At 46.8% G+C, this 13,336-nt stretch overlaps 2 protein-coding genes across 4 annotated transcripts in view; one reads left to right on the forward strand and one right to left on the reverse strand.

The window, feature by feature from the left end:
• The window catches only part of Csad (cysteine sulfinic acid decarboxylase), a 31,766-nt gene extending 30,155 nt beyond the window's left edge, over window positions 1-1,611 (reverse strand). Inside the window, exon 1 of one of the 2 annotated variants that reach the window (XM_090326327.1) lies at window positions 1,531-1,611. The gene's annotated coding sequence lies outside the window, so the exon portion shown is untranslated. Of the gene's footprint in view, window positions 1-989; window positions 1,077-1,530 lie in introns of those variants that run through there. The other variant, XM_090326320.1, reaches the window with a different exon arrangement.
• On the forward strand, window positions 1,009-12,677 carry Znf740 (zinc finger protein 740). 2 transcript variants are annotated; one of them, XM_090326358.1, is made up of 7 exons: window positions 1,009-1,095; window positions 1,982-2,510; window positions 5,812-5,961; window positions 6,307-6,396; window positions 6,827-6,950; window positions 7,223-7,341; window positions 9,448-12,677. In XM_090326358.1, exons 2-7 carry the CDS (start codon window positions 2,502-2,504, stop codon window positions 9,535-9,537), a joined length of 582 nt encoding a protein of 193 aa, XP_090182484.1. In that variant the 5' UTR covers window positions 1,009-1,095; window positions 1,982-2,501; the 3' UTR covers window positions 9,538-12,677. The 2 variants fall into 2 exon arrangements, with proteins under 2 accessions (XP_090182484.1, XP_090182475.1); XM_090326349.1 differs by having other exon boundaries at window positions 1,982-2,307.
• The last annotated feature ends 659 nt before the right edge of the window (window positions 12,678-13,336 follow it).

Below are 13,336 nucleotides of genomic sequence, written 5' to 3' on the forward strand. Positions count from 1 at the left end.
ATGGTGGTAATGTGGTTTCTGCTTTTTTTTGTTTCGTTTTGTGTTTTTCTTTCTTTCGGAGGGGACAAGGGAAAACAAAGAAATGGAGTGGGAAAGGATGAACAAATACGAGCATGATACTCAGTAGACACTAGGTGGAAAATGACTGCAATTTATGGGCAGTGACAGGAGGGGGTACCCGGGGGGAGGGGAGGAAGCCAAGTAAGGGATGCCAAAAAGAAATGTACTTTAGATGACTTATGAAAGGTACCCCCTCTATAATAAAATTACATATGTATATGTGTGTGTGTGTATATGTACATAGTTTTTTAGAGATTCTCAATTCATCTTCAGCAGTATCCCTCCCTAATGGGGTAAAATTCGAAGATGGGTTCATCTCTCCATTTTCTACATGCAGCCCAGGTTCAGAGGCCAAACTTGCTTGGCCAAGCCTTCAACAAGACTGGTTTACTGAGGGGCCTTTACCAGGGATAAAAGGGGAAGGCTCAGGCGGCAGTAAGCAGGCTGGCTTTGGGGTGCGGGCGGCCCCGGGTACTCCTCTTAGCTGACCCCAGGACGTGCAGGGGTAGACCCAAAGCTCACAGAAGGGCAAATCTGGCCAAGGAAAAGCAAAAAGGAAATATCACGGCTACAAACGATTCCGGCATCTCCGTGGGTCTCCGGGGCTCAAAAGACATGCAAGACAGAGATGAACACCCGGAGCCCGACGAGTCCGGGCCTGCCCTCAGTCAAGATGGCGGCCACGGCGCACCCGCGTCACGGCGCACGCGCGGCACGCCGGCCCGGCCTCGTTCTCCCGCGGACCGCCCCGCCCACCCACCAGCTGCAGCAGCGCACCGCGCGTCCCCAGCCTCACCCCTTTTCGGGCTGTCCCCGCCAGTCCAGGCTCCCAAGCCCGGAAGTGCAAGTTGCCGCTCGGCGGAGAGGACGAGGGGGAGGGGGAAGTGCTTCCGGGGAAACGGGCCCCGGGTTGGTGTTTGTAAACTTGCCTCGGTCCCGGCGGGGGCAGCGGCGGCCGCGGGTTTGGCACGACGTGCTGGGGTCTTAAGGAGGCGCCGCACGGCTGAGGAGACAGCGGGAGGCCGCGTCTGGCAGGTAGGCGCACGGCTGATGGGAGCGCAGCGTCGTCCCGACGGACGGCAGTACCTCAGCAGCTCGCAGGCCGTGGGGCGCCGCGCGGGAAGGGGGAGGGGAGAGGAGGAGGGGCGCGTGGCGAAGGGAGGGGGGGGTTCGGGCCGGGGCAGGCCGGCGGCGCGCGCGCACGCCGCGCCCGCCCCTCCCCCGCGCGCCCTCCCCCCCCCCCCCCCGCGCGCCTGTGCAGCCGCGTCTCCGGCCCCGGGGGCTCGCTGGGAAGGAGGCGCGGGCGCGAGCACGCACCTCGCGCCGCTGCTCGGCGCTGGCGGGCTCTGGTTGGGGTTTCAGGGCTGCGGAGCCCGACCCTGCGGCTGGCTGGCTGCGGGGCGGGTGGGAGGGGACGCGCTGCGCGGGGCTTCGCCTGCCCGCGCTCCACCCGGCCGCGAATTTCTGTACCTGGGGGCGGAACGCACACGCGCGGGCACCGCCGACGTGGTTTCCGCTCTCCGCTCCGGAGCTCAGCGAGGGCCACAGCTTTCCTCCACGCAGCCTCCGCCCGCCTCTGGACAGTGCTGGCTTGGCGGGCCGGCCCACTCGGCACAAAAGCCCCAAAGGGCCTCCGCCCCCTCCTTCCAGCCTAAGATGGCAAATCCAAACAGTTGGCTCTGTTGGCCGAGTTTCTCCATTGGAGGTTCCACTTCACTTTTGCTCTGTTTGGCTGCTCTTCTCTGCCCAGGAGACAAATTTCTTCTTCTGACCTAGAAAAGAAAGAAAGAGCTTTTTGACTCTTTTTTTTTTTTAACTCAGCTTCACAGGGCGTCCAGAAAAAGAAAGAAATAAAGTTCATCTCGATATGTGTCCTGTGGGCTGAGGATGTTGCACTTAAGGACCCCTTCTCCTTTTCTAGTTTCAGATTTGTGGAGCACATCTAGAGCTTCATCCAGAGAATTCAACTGGAACACTTAAGACTGGCAGACTCTTCTTCAGACAATAGACAAAAGCCAGACAGAAACCAGGGATTCTTGGAACACCTTATTTCTCTTTGGAGGACACTAAATTCTTTTGGAGGACAAAGACAGTTCAGTATGGCAGCAGGACTGAAAGGACATCAAGGAGCCATTATTGTGACTTGGTGACAGTTCTTCAAACGACAGGGTCCTAAGAAAAGCTGGATCAAGGAACTCCTGAACTTTTGGGTTCATTAATTGAAAAAAAAAAATCAGCATGGCTCAGGTAAAAAGCTCTAGAGTCCTCCTTCAAGATCATTCACTGGGAAGCCTGTTTGCAGTGTCACTCTTGAATGCTGCCTTAGTCAACTATATTGACCAACCCCAGTGAGCCAAGCTCTGTATTAAGCACCAGGGGGAGATCTAGAGGAAAGAAAGGAGACAGGCCACAGCCCCTGCCTTCAGGGAGCTTCCAGTCAAATGAAGGAGGTAGGCTATATACTGCATCACAGGCATTGATGGGACATTTGCAAAGCAAAATATACTCGGTGTACATTTGGTACATTAAGTGCTGAGGGGCATGAAGGATAGACTGGTGAATGCTTCACTTGTTGTTGTTGTCTTTTCAACAGAAATATGTTGAGCTCCTGTTATTTATTATATGCAAGGCATTGTGAATACAAAGATGAATAAGACTGTACTTGTCCCCTGCAAGTGTCCAGGCTAGTGGGGATGGGGGTGGGGGCAGGGGATAGAAAGATGGTTTGTTACTTGTATTCACAGTGCCCTGCATAATGGCTGGCTAATAGTATAGACTCAATATTTTAATAGGAGAGATGTGCAATAATAGAAGTGTGTACACTACAGTGATTCTTCTGTGTAGTTGGAAATGAAGCCTGAAGGATTTTGTTAGATAAATAGAAAAGGCCATTTGGGAACAAATGGAAGTGTTTGAACAGACTTAGAAGCATGGGGAAGGTAATAAGGGTCAGGGCACTGCAGGTAGTTTGAGAGGGAATAAAAAATTAAATGGAGATTAATGAGATAGGGTAAATAAGAATGTTTGGGGAATTCTTTCCTGAAGAAGTAAGTAGACTGTGACCCAAGGGCCTTTTATACCTTGCTAAGGAATTAAACTATTCTCTAGAGGATGGGACTCCCTAAAGAACGGTATGCAGCAGGATAATTTCAAATCAATGTATTTTGAAGATTTTTTTCATCGTTGGGGTGGCAGATGGATTGGAAGGACAGAATGACCAGATTGCTGTTAACAGTCATCTGAGTGGAAAAGTGCACACATCTCCTGAGCTTCTCAGAGCTTTCTTCCAGGGAACCTACTCTTCCAGGGAACCTCCCCTTCCAGTCTCACCAGGATGGCAGCCTGATTATACTGTAATTGGCTTTCTTCCAGCTGCTTCTGCATGCACAGCTTCCTCCTCTACATGCAGAGTAGAAATCCTTCAGTTTCTTCTTCCTTTGTTTGCAGCCCACTCCACAGCATTGTGTTCATTCCTGGTCTGAAACGGCTGCCTCTGCTAACCAGTAACTTAGGACTAGGTGCCTCTACACCTTTTACATCATAGTTTAGTTGTCGTCCACCTTGTGAGGGTAGGCACTGATAGGTGTGGTACATTAAAAGGTGGAGGGACTGCTCATAGCACAAACAGCACAGCTCAGATTAGACTTCAGATCCATTACTCCAAAGTCTCTGAAAATGGTTCCAAGATTTACTAACCATCTGAAAAGGTATTTCTTCATAAAAAGTTTCTCTTCATATATGTTGGTATTGGTGACTCACTCCTGTAATCCTAGCTGTTCAGGAGGCTGAGATCTGAGGATTGCAATTCAAAGGCAGCCCAGGCAGAAAGCTCTGTGAGACTTTTATCTTCATATAACCAGCAGAATGCTGGAAATAGAGGTGAGGCTCAGGTCAGAGTGCCAGCCATGAACAAAAAAGCCAAATGAGAGTCTCAGGCCCCAAATTAAAGCCCCAGTACCAACATTCCTCCCACTCCCCCCAAAAAAGTTATACTCTTGATTAAACAAAGCTCAAAGAATAATAGCAGTGAAAAGAGATTATTTAAACATCCTTTGTTTAAAGTGATTTTATTTGGAGCACAGAATGTAAAAAAATGAACATTCATGTATTCATGAATGACCTAAGGGTAGTGGAAAATTGTGTATTCAGGAATCCTTCTGAATGGTTTAGTTTTTATATCTGCAATAATTAATACATCTAAATAGAATAAAAAATCTAAACAGAGAACCTTATACTAGCACCAGCAAAGTGTACTAGTCAATCAGAACTGAACTCTTAGCTTAGCGCTGGTGCTTACTCCTGTAATCCTAGCTACTCAGGAGGCTGAGATCTGAGATCACAGTTCAAAGCAGCCCAGGCAGGAAAATCCATGAGACTATCTCCAATAAGTTACCAAAAGTGAAGTTGTGACTCAAATGGTAGAGGACTAGCCTTGAGCAAAATGAAGCTCAGGGACAGCATCCAGGCCCTGAGTGTAAGCTCCAGGACTGGCAAGAAGGAGCAGAAAGAGGAAGTCGTAGTGAACACTTGCCGGTTGCCACTGGCTCCTGCTTATAGTCCTAGAAACTCAAGAGACTAAGATCTAAGGATTATGGTTCAAAGCCAGCCTGGCAGGAAATCTGGGACTCTTATCTCCAATTAACTACCAAAAAGCCAGAAGTGGAACTGTGATTCGAGTGAGTGCTAGCCTTGAGCAGAAATGCTTAGAGACAACTCCCAGGCTCAGTCCTTGAGTTCAAGCCCCAGGACCAGCACAAAAACTTAAGTGAACTCAAGCTGAAGGAAGTTGAAAAAGGGAAGGGTAAAGTCCAGCTGGGAATATCTCATCACAATGAGTCTGCTAGATAGACTCAAAGCTTGGAAATACCTTCTAAGACCAGCCCAAGGCAAAAATCTGAGATCCTACATACAAATTAAGCAAAAAGCATTGGGGTGAGGGAGATGACTCAAGTGGTATAGTACAGGGCTCTGAATTCACAGCCCAGTACCATAAATGAAGGAAGGAAGGAAAGAGAAGGGAAAAAAGAAGAAGCCAGCACCAGTGGCTTACATATATAATCCTAACTACTCAGGAAGCTGAAATCTGAGGGATCATGGTTCAAAACCAGCCAAGGCATCACAAGACTCTTATCTCCATTTAACCAGCAAAAAAGCTGGAAATAGAGCTATAGCTCAAATGGTAGACTGTTAGCCTTGAGCACAAAAGCTCAGGAACAGTACCTAGGCCCTGAGTTCAAAACCTAGAACTGGCACCAAAAAAGAAAAACCTTCAAAATGATAATAGACACACTGTACCTGCCACAGCACTAATGACAAATTGTAGATATACCCAAGCCCTGGTAGCTAGCTACTTAGGAGACTAAGATCTGAGGATCTTGGTTCAGAGGATTTAATCCTTGAAACTCTTATCTCCAATTAGCACCAGAAAGATAGAAGTGGCTCAAGTAGAAGAGTGATAGAACAGTGATTGGAAAAACTGAGTATAAGTACAAGACCCTGAGTTAGTTCATGCCCTAGTACCACCACCATCTTCCAAAAAAGTGTAGCTACTTCTTGATCATTCATTCAATCTGAATGTCAATGCTGAAGAACAGAAAGGGAAGATTCTGGAAGAAAGCAAGAATTATTAGTATTCCCTGGACAGAAGCTGTTGTCTGTCTCAGGATGAAAAAGAGAGTTCTGTAGAATGTGGCAGCCTGTTTTTGCCCTGCCCTGCCAGGTGACCTGACACCTCATCTCCTTTCAACTTAGGCAAGTCTCCTGGCTTGTGAAGGCCTAGCAGGTGTGAGTTTGGTTCCCACTGCAGCCAGCAAGAAGATGATGCTGAGCCAGATTGCCAGCAAGCAGGCCGAGAATGGCGAGCGGGCAGGTAGCCCTGATGTGCTGAGGTGCTCGAGTCAGGTACAGCACTTGAGTCCATTGTGGCACCTGGGGGTCGGGTGGCCCGAACTCTCTGCCAGGAGACACCAGGTTTTGATTCCTCCATGCTTCCAATTAGGGAAGTAGGGAAAGGGGATCCAGCTGGGAATGAATGAACGCTACGGGTATTGAGAGTTAAGGAAGGCCTTTATGTACCTTTGGGCCATTAAAACCAGGGTACATGGAGAGGAAATAAAGGAATATTTCCTCTAAACTTTGGGGCAGGTTGTTGACTGATTTGCAAATTGACTATCAAAAATCAGTATTTGGTCTCTCATCTTGTGTTGTGAGATGGACTGTGAGTTTAGATTTGATTTGTTTTCAAAGGGTCACCGGAAAGACAGTGATAAGTCCCGGAGTCGCAAAGATGATGACAGCTTGGCTGAGGCCTCTCATTCAAAAAAGACTGTTAAAAAGGCAGGTAATGGGGTAATACCCCAAACTTGTGCCGTTTGGTAACGGGTGATCTTCCACTTTCTTCCCTAAGTGCTCTGGTCCCTTGTAACAAATGTGTGTGTGTTCCTGATTTCATTCCAAAGTCCACTTTGGTAGATGATATCTACCCTTTCTGAACACCCTTGGTATATGTGGGAGAACATGAACATGCTCTGCCCCTGGCAGGGACAGCCAGCTCAAATTCAAGTCATGCTTGGTGCTGGATGTGACATAATTGGCAGCTTACCCACACTACCTCCTTCCCTAGATGGGCTCTTAACCCTGAGGAATGTGGCAGAGGACTGCACTTGCAGACAGCATCAGAGAGGTTCTTTGTTGGACCCAGAGGAGAATGGTTTTTAGGAAGAGAACAGAGGGAAAGCCTCATGACATACCTGATTGTTGCCCCCAGGTGGTGGTAGTGGAACAAAATGGTTCTTTTCAAGTAAAGATTCCCAAAAATTTTATTTGTGAACACTGCTTTGGAGCCTTTAGGAGCAGTTACCACCTCAAGAGGCACATCCTTATTCACACCGGTAAGTCTCACATCTGTATTCAAAGGGGGAGAACAGTCTGTATGGATATGTAGCTGACTAGTTGGGTTTATTTTCTAGGGGAAGTATTAAAAATGGAGTAAGTGAGGTAGAAAGATTGCATGGCTTTTTAGCTGACATCCTTGAGACGGGCAGCTTTGGGGTCCATATTTATGGACCATATTTATGATAGTTTAGGCATCTGAGAAGATAACTGGAATGTGATCTTTACCGTTATCTGTCCTGACATCTACTTCTCTGTCCACCTGAACCAGGTGAGAAACCATTTGAGTGTGATGTATGTGACATGCGCTTCATCCAGAAGTACCACCTGGAACGCCACAAGCGTGTACACAGTGGTGAAAAGCCTTACCAGTGTGAAAGGTGTCATCAGGTAAGGCTGATATGTCATTTTCTGCGGCAACCCAACTATATATGTAGGTAATCTTTACCTTCCCCAAGAACTAGGACCATGCCCATACTCCTTCCTGACAGAAGCCACCTGGCTTCTTGTAGTTGGTCCCCAATGTTTCTCTAGCTGATAGTGGAGAAGCTTTTTAAATTATTATCATAATCAGGAAGTGGTGGCTCAAAGGGAAGGGTGGTAACCTTGAGCTGAAGAGCTCAGGGACAACACCCAGGCCCAGAGTTCAAGCACCATGACCGACAGAAGAAAAAAAAAATCATAATCGCAATTCTTAGGCGCTTACTCTGTTACATTAAATTTTGGTGGGGTGATCACTGATCACCTTAACCATGGCTTTGTTGTCCCCATTTCCTATATCGTAAAATTGAGATTAGGGAAGGTTAGTTTTTGTTTTGTTTTGTTTTTTTGCCAGTCCTGGGGCTTGAACTCAGGGCCTGAGCACTGTCCTTGGATGCTTGTTGCTCAAGGCTAGTAGCACTCTACCACTTGAGCCACTCTACCACTTGGCTCAAGTGGTAGAGAGCTACTAGCCTTGAGCAACAGCACAACTTCTGGCTTTTTCCCAGTATGTGGTACCAAGGAATTGAACTCAGGGCTTTGTACATGCTAGGTGAGCACTCAACCATTAGGCTACACTTCTGGCACAGGGAGGTTAAATTTTGAGACACAGGAACTCAATGGCAAGGCTGGTTATTAAGTTTACTTTGGAGGAACAGATATAACCTTTGCCCTAGGGGTTAGTAGCTGATCTGATGTGACTATGTGAGAATTAAAATAAGACAAGAGTAAGAAATCAGGAATGATAGTAGATAACACTTCCTGGATGCTTTGCTATGTCTCAAGCTTTGTTCCATTCTTGCATTGAATCTTTAAAACACTAAAATGAGCCAAGCATGGTGGCTCACACCTGTAATCTCAGCTACTCTGGAAGCTCAGAGCCAGCCCCGGCACAAAAGGACCTGAGACTCTTATCTCCAGTTAACCTCTAGAAAACAGGAAGTGGGGCTTGGCTCAAGGGTAGGGTGATAGCCTTGAGCTGAAGAGTTCAGGAACAGTGCCCAGGCTGAGTTTAAGCCACATGACCCACCAAAAAAAAAAAACACTAAATGAAAGTTCTATGATGGAGCTGGACACGGGGCACACACCTGTCATCCCAGCACTCAGAAGGCTAAGGAAGGAGGATAGTAAGTTTAAAGACATCCCTGGACTGTTCGATGAGATGCTATTTTGTTTTGTTTTTTATAATCCCATGAGGGTGAAGACTGTCTGGTTATCTCCACCCTTTCATCCGGCCTAGTAACTATATCTGCCGTGAGATAAATATCTGGTGAGGGACTAAGGTTGGGTTGAGTGGTAGGGCACATGCCTAGCAAGTCCTGGTTCCATGTGCAGAATGGCTTTTTTACCAGGGTTTGAATTCAAGTTCCATACCTACTTGGCTACCATTGGAGCTATATCTCCAACTCAACCTTTTGCTGATTTAATTTGGAGATAAAAGTCTCAGATTTTTCTGGCAATTAGCCTTGTACTGTGATCCTCAGAATCTGAGCCTCCTAACTAAGTAGGTAGGACTGCAGGCATGAGCTGATATCACCCAGTGAAATAGGTATTATTTGATGAATAAAGCAGCTATACTGAGTGTGGATACATTTATTCTACCCCTACAGATTAGTAGCTAGATACTGAACCATTAACTAATTTACCAGAGTCGTACAATTACTAAGTAATAGAACCGGGATTTGGAGCCAGGCACTCTGCATTCTTTTTTTTTTTTTTTTTGCCAGTTCTGGGCTTGAGCTCAGGGCCTGAGCTCTGTCCTTGGACTTTCTCAAGGCTAGAGCTCTACCACTTGAACTTTAGCACCACTTGCAGCTTTTTTCTATGTATGTGATACCAAGGAATCAAACCCCGGCCTTCCTGCATGCTAGGCAGGCACTCTACCACTAGGCTAAACTCCCGGCTTAGTACCTGCATTCTTAACCACTATGTGACATGTATCTTGTGTGGGGAAGGAGCTAGATGACTGGCAGCTGAGTCTCCTCTCCAGCACTTAACCCTCCCCTTTCTTCTCAGTGTTTTTCTCGGACAGATCGATTACTCAGACACAAACGGATGTGCCAAGGCTGTCAGTCCAAGACTTCTGACGGGCAGTTTTCACTATAGGTGCAAGGGGCCCTGGGTGGTGGGAATTTTCAGAAGAATTTACTGAAGAGTACACCCTCTCTGGTCTGATGGTCCCACCGCCACTCCGTCTGAACTTGTCCCCCTCCTGGAGGATGGACTCAGGAGATCAGAAGAGAGCACCAGGGGACAGTGGCTCCAGAGCCTCAGCTCTGTAAATAATCTGAGACTTTACGAATCTCGGGGACGTTCCTACAGCATTCCTGGGTAGGGAAGCTAGTCCCTGAACCCTTGGCTGAGGTTATAGGTGAGGATTCAAGGTACAGGACCAAGACTGAAGTGTGGCTCCCACAACCTTGGACTCCAGCTGGCAGCTGAAATGGAAGGAAATTCTTTTTTTCTGTTCTTGTTTTATTTTTGTGTTTATCCAAATCAATCTCAGCGGGTGAACTGTGGATACAGATAATCTGAAGGCATAAAAACCTGGTCCAAAGCAAAGACAAGACTGGTCTATCCAGTCCAGTTCTTAGTTACAGTAGATCCTCAGTGTTTCACAGCCCTACGTCTTACCTCGTGTTTGAGGGGAAAATAGAACCAGGGCTGGCTTACTTTGGCCTTCTTATACACTGTAGGAGGGACAAAAAGAAAGGTGTGGGAGGAGTAAAAATGGGCTGGATCCAAGAAGAGTGGGTGGTACTCTTGACCTCCCCAAGAGAAGACCAAGGCCTGTATCATGGGTATTGACCCATGCCAATGCCACACTGGTACCGGATGGAATCAGCTCAAGTGCCTTTTGGAGGAAACTTGGGTGAGTGGCCCATGAAGCCCTTCCCTTCGGGCAGTTGGTCTTGGATATAGCTTGTGGCTACCTCACTGTCATTGACTCCTAAAGCCAGACAGAGGTGTTGAGCAGGGAGTTGGGAGTATCACAATGGGTTCTTTTCCTTGTACCCTTTTAGGAACAACCCCAGATAGTCCCAAGTTGACTAATAACTATTTGAGAAACAAAGGAATTGGTGGTCCCTGTTGAGTGGTAGATGGTGTTATTCCTGCCCACATCCTATTGGTGTATTCAGATGGTGGAAATGGGGGGTTGACCATTGGTCCCAAAGAACAAGATCTTGGCTTTCTTCTTGATAGCTATCCCTACAAATAAAGAGTGCGGGGGTAGACAAGCCGCAGAGAAAGGACTACAGGAAGAAACTTAATGTAGATTTTATTAACTATATTCTTCGCTCCTCTCTGCTCTAACACCACTACCCTGCCCACCCCATAAAAGGTGATCAGATGTGTGTTTGTGTGTGGTACGTGAATGCTTATGTCTGTATGCTTGGAGGAGATAGCATATTACTGAGCCAAACTCTTCTTTGGCCATCAGTTTAGGGAAGTTTGAGCATTAAACAGCCTTTTCACATCCAAACCTGAAGGGTGCTTGAGTCCCAGTAGGAGCTGAGAAACTCAAAATTCAGGAACAGAAGGGCATTATTCTAGAGGGTTTTTGTTTGCTTGCTGTTTTTTTTAAAGATTGGTTCAACAGTCTAGTGGTTAGGGTGGTTTTTCACCCAGACCAGGGTAAGTGAGCATGGATTTTCTAAAGTAAAATAAGAAGCTTTCTGCTAAAGAAAGGATCCTTATAGGAGGATCTAGGGTTTGTATGACCTCCCCACCCACCCATGTGGCCTCCCCTGACCCATGGGAATTAGAGGAGGCCTGCCTCAGTAATCATGGAGACTTGGTAAGCCTGAGCACTGAGCTGTTGGTGGGAATCTGAGATGGCAACTTACATAGTCATTGATGGCAGGAATCACTATCCTCAAAATGAGGAAATAAACAGGAGCAGCATGGTCTTGGCTATTGCCTGATCCAAGGAGGTAGGGGTGCAGTTCTTCAGGGGAAAAGAAAAGAGACAGCACCTTTTAGCTTTTCTCTGACAACACCTGAGATCTTTTGGGGGAGACTGAAGAATGTTCATTGCCTTGTGTTCTAGCTTTATGCTGGTATTCCCATTTGATGTGGTCCCTGCACACAGGGCCATCTTTCTGCATGTGAGCCCTTCTTGTTACATGTTTTGCCGGGGCTGGAATTTTTCTTGTCATTCACCACTGCAAAGGAGAATGCATTAAGAATTTTATCTTTCTAAAGGTGCTTTTGAAAATGGAAGCACATCCTTCCTTCACTTGCAGATAGACAGGAATGCTTGTGGAGAGAATCACTTGAGTGACCCATGCCTCTACATGTACAAATATGTTGTACTAGGTCAGATGTGCCCTGAAGCCAGACATGGGGCACACCTGTCATACCAGCACTGGACAAGCTTAGGCAGGTGAATTGCAAATTCAAGGCCAGCCTGAGCTACAAAGCAAGACTTAGCCTCAAAAAGTCAAATAACAGTGTGATCAGACCCCTTCAGAACTTTGCTTCCTGCTTTTGGGAGGAATCTGGGAAGAATCTTCTGAACATGTGTGCAAATGGCTATACCAAAACCACCCCTGCCAAGGCTTAAGTGTGAGAACTCAGGAGTAAGCATTGGTCTACTTGTTCAGGTGCTGACATTCTGGGGCAGTGGATGTGAGGAGAGATGAACAAAGGGATAGAGAATGATTGAACATCCAGAGAGCCCAGGAACTCCATATCTACCCTGCAGAAAGCACAGACAGACCACTGCAAAGGCTCCAGGACCCAATTCCCTAACCTTCTGCTGGGGTAGGAACTAGCACTGGAAAGATGTCTCAGGTGTGTTTGGAGTGAGGGGAAATGGAGGTAGGGCAGGCACTCAGGACCTGAACTTGGGGAGTCTGGAGAAAAGTTCCTGAATGGACCCCTGCACCAGGTCTTACAAGGTCTGCCCTTCCCAGCACCCCTCTTTTCCATTCACTCCCAACAGCCTCTTGTCATCACTTAGCTACTGATTGATTGTGCCCCATGGCTTGACATTTGAGGGTTAGAAGAGTGGAATCCCACCACAGCATTTAACCCTCTCCCCAGAGGCACATTTCCTGTGCCATGGTCCTGGGGGTTTTATCTTCGATCCCCTTCCTGCCCTGTCCACCTTTTTTTTTTTTAATATACTTATTTTGCTATGGGGGAGGGGACTATCAAATGAACAAGATCACTTTTAAATGGTAGTTTTTATAAGATGTTATAAACTTGTATCTTTTTACCATTAAAGTGCAGTCAGTGTATGTTCCTTCGTGATATATTTAGGGTATTTAAATTTTTTAATGGGGCTTTTCTACATTCCATCTTGGAAAAACTATCCTGGGGGCCAGAATGACTTTTAAGGGTTTCCTCCTTATATCCCCCTACCACACACACACACACATACCCCAGTATAACCAAACCACAACTTAGAATGCTCTTTAAACAAACATCCTTTTAAAACTTCTGTTCTTGCTGGGTGTCGTGTCTCACATCTATAATCCCAAGATACTTAGGAGGCTGAGATCTGAGGATCACAGTTCAAAGCCAGCCTAGGCAAGAAAGTCCATGAAAGTCTCATCTTTAGTTAACTACCCAAACCAGAAGTAGAGCTATGGCCTTGAGTACAAAAGCTCAGGGACAGTGCCTAGGCCTTGAGTTCAAATCCCAGAACCAGACACCCCCCCCAAAAAAAAAAGTTCACCGAGAAAAAATAAACAGAAATAAAAATGACCTCAGTTCAGTCAAGAAGGCTTACATATCAAGACAGAAGGATTACAGTAAAACAAAGGCAGATTTTTCTCGGTGCCCCACTGGTCTACTGGAGGCCTTGAGTAACTATTGCTATGCCAGCAGCAGAAGCCAATCTTGCCTTTCTCTCAGGCAGCCAGAGGACAATAAATTTGAGTTTTTTTGTTTGTTT

This window comes from Megascapheus bottae, chromosome 2 (genome assembly GCF_031878675.1).
Source record: "Megascapheus bottae isolate mThoBot1 chromosome 2, mThoBot2.hap1, whole genome shotgun sequence".
Taxonomy (NCBI): Eukaryota; Metazoa; Chordata; class Mammalia; order Rodentia; family Geomyidae; genus Megascapheus; species Megascapheus bottae.

What these genes read in the sequence shown, in the direction of transcription:
- Znf740 (XM_090326358.1), top strand. An exon ending in GCACATCCTTATTCACACCG is followed by an intron (nt 6,951 to 7,222) that starts GTAAGTCTCACA and finishes CACCTGAACCAG; the next exon opens with GTGAGAAACCATTTGAGTGT. An exon ending in AGTGTGAAAGGTGTCATCAG is followed by an intron (nt 7,342 to 9,447) that starts GTAAGGCTGATA and finishes CTTTCTTCTCAG; the next exon opens with TGTTTTTCTCGGACAGATCG.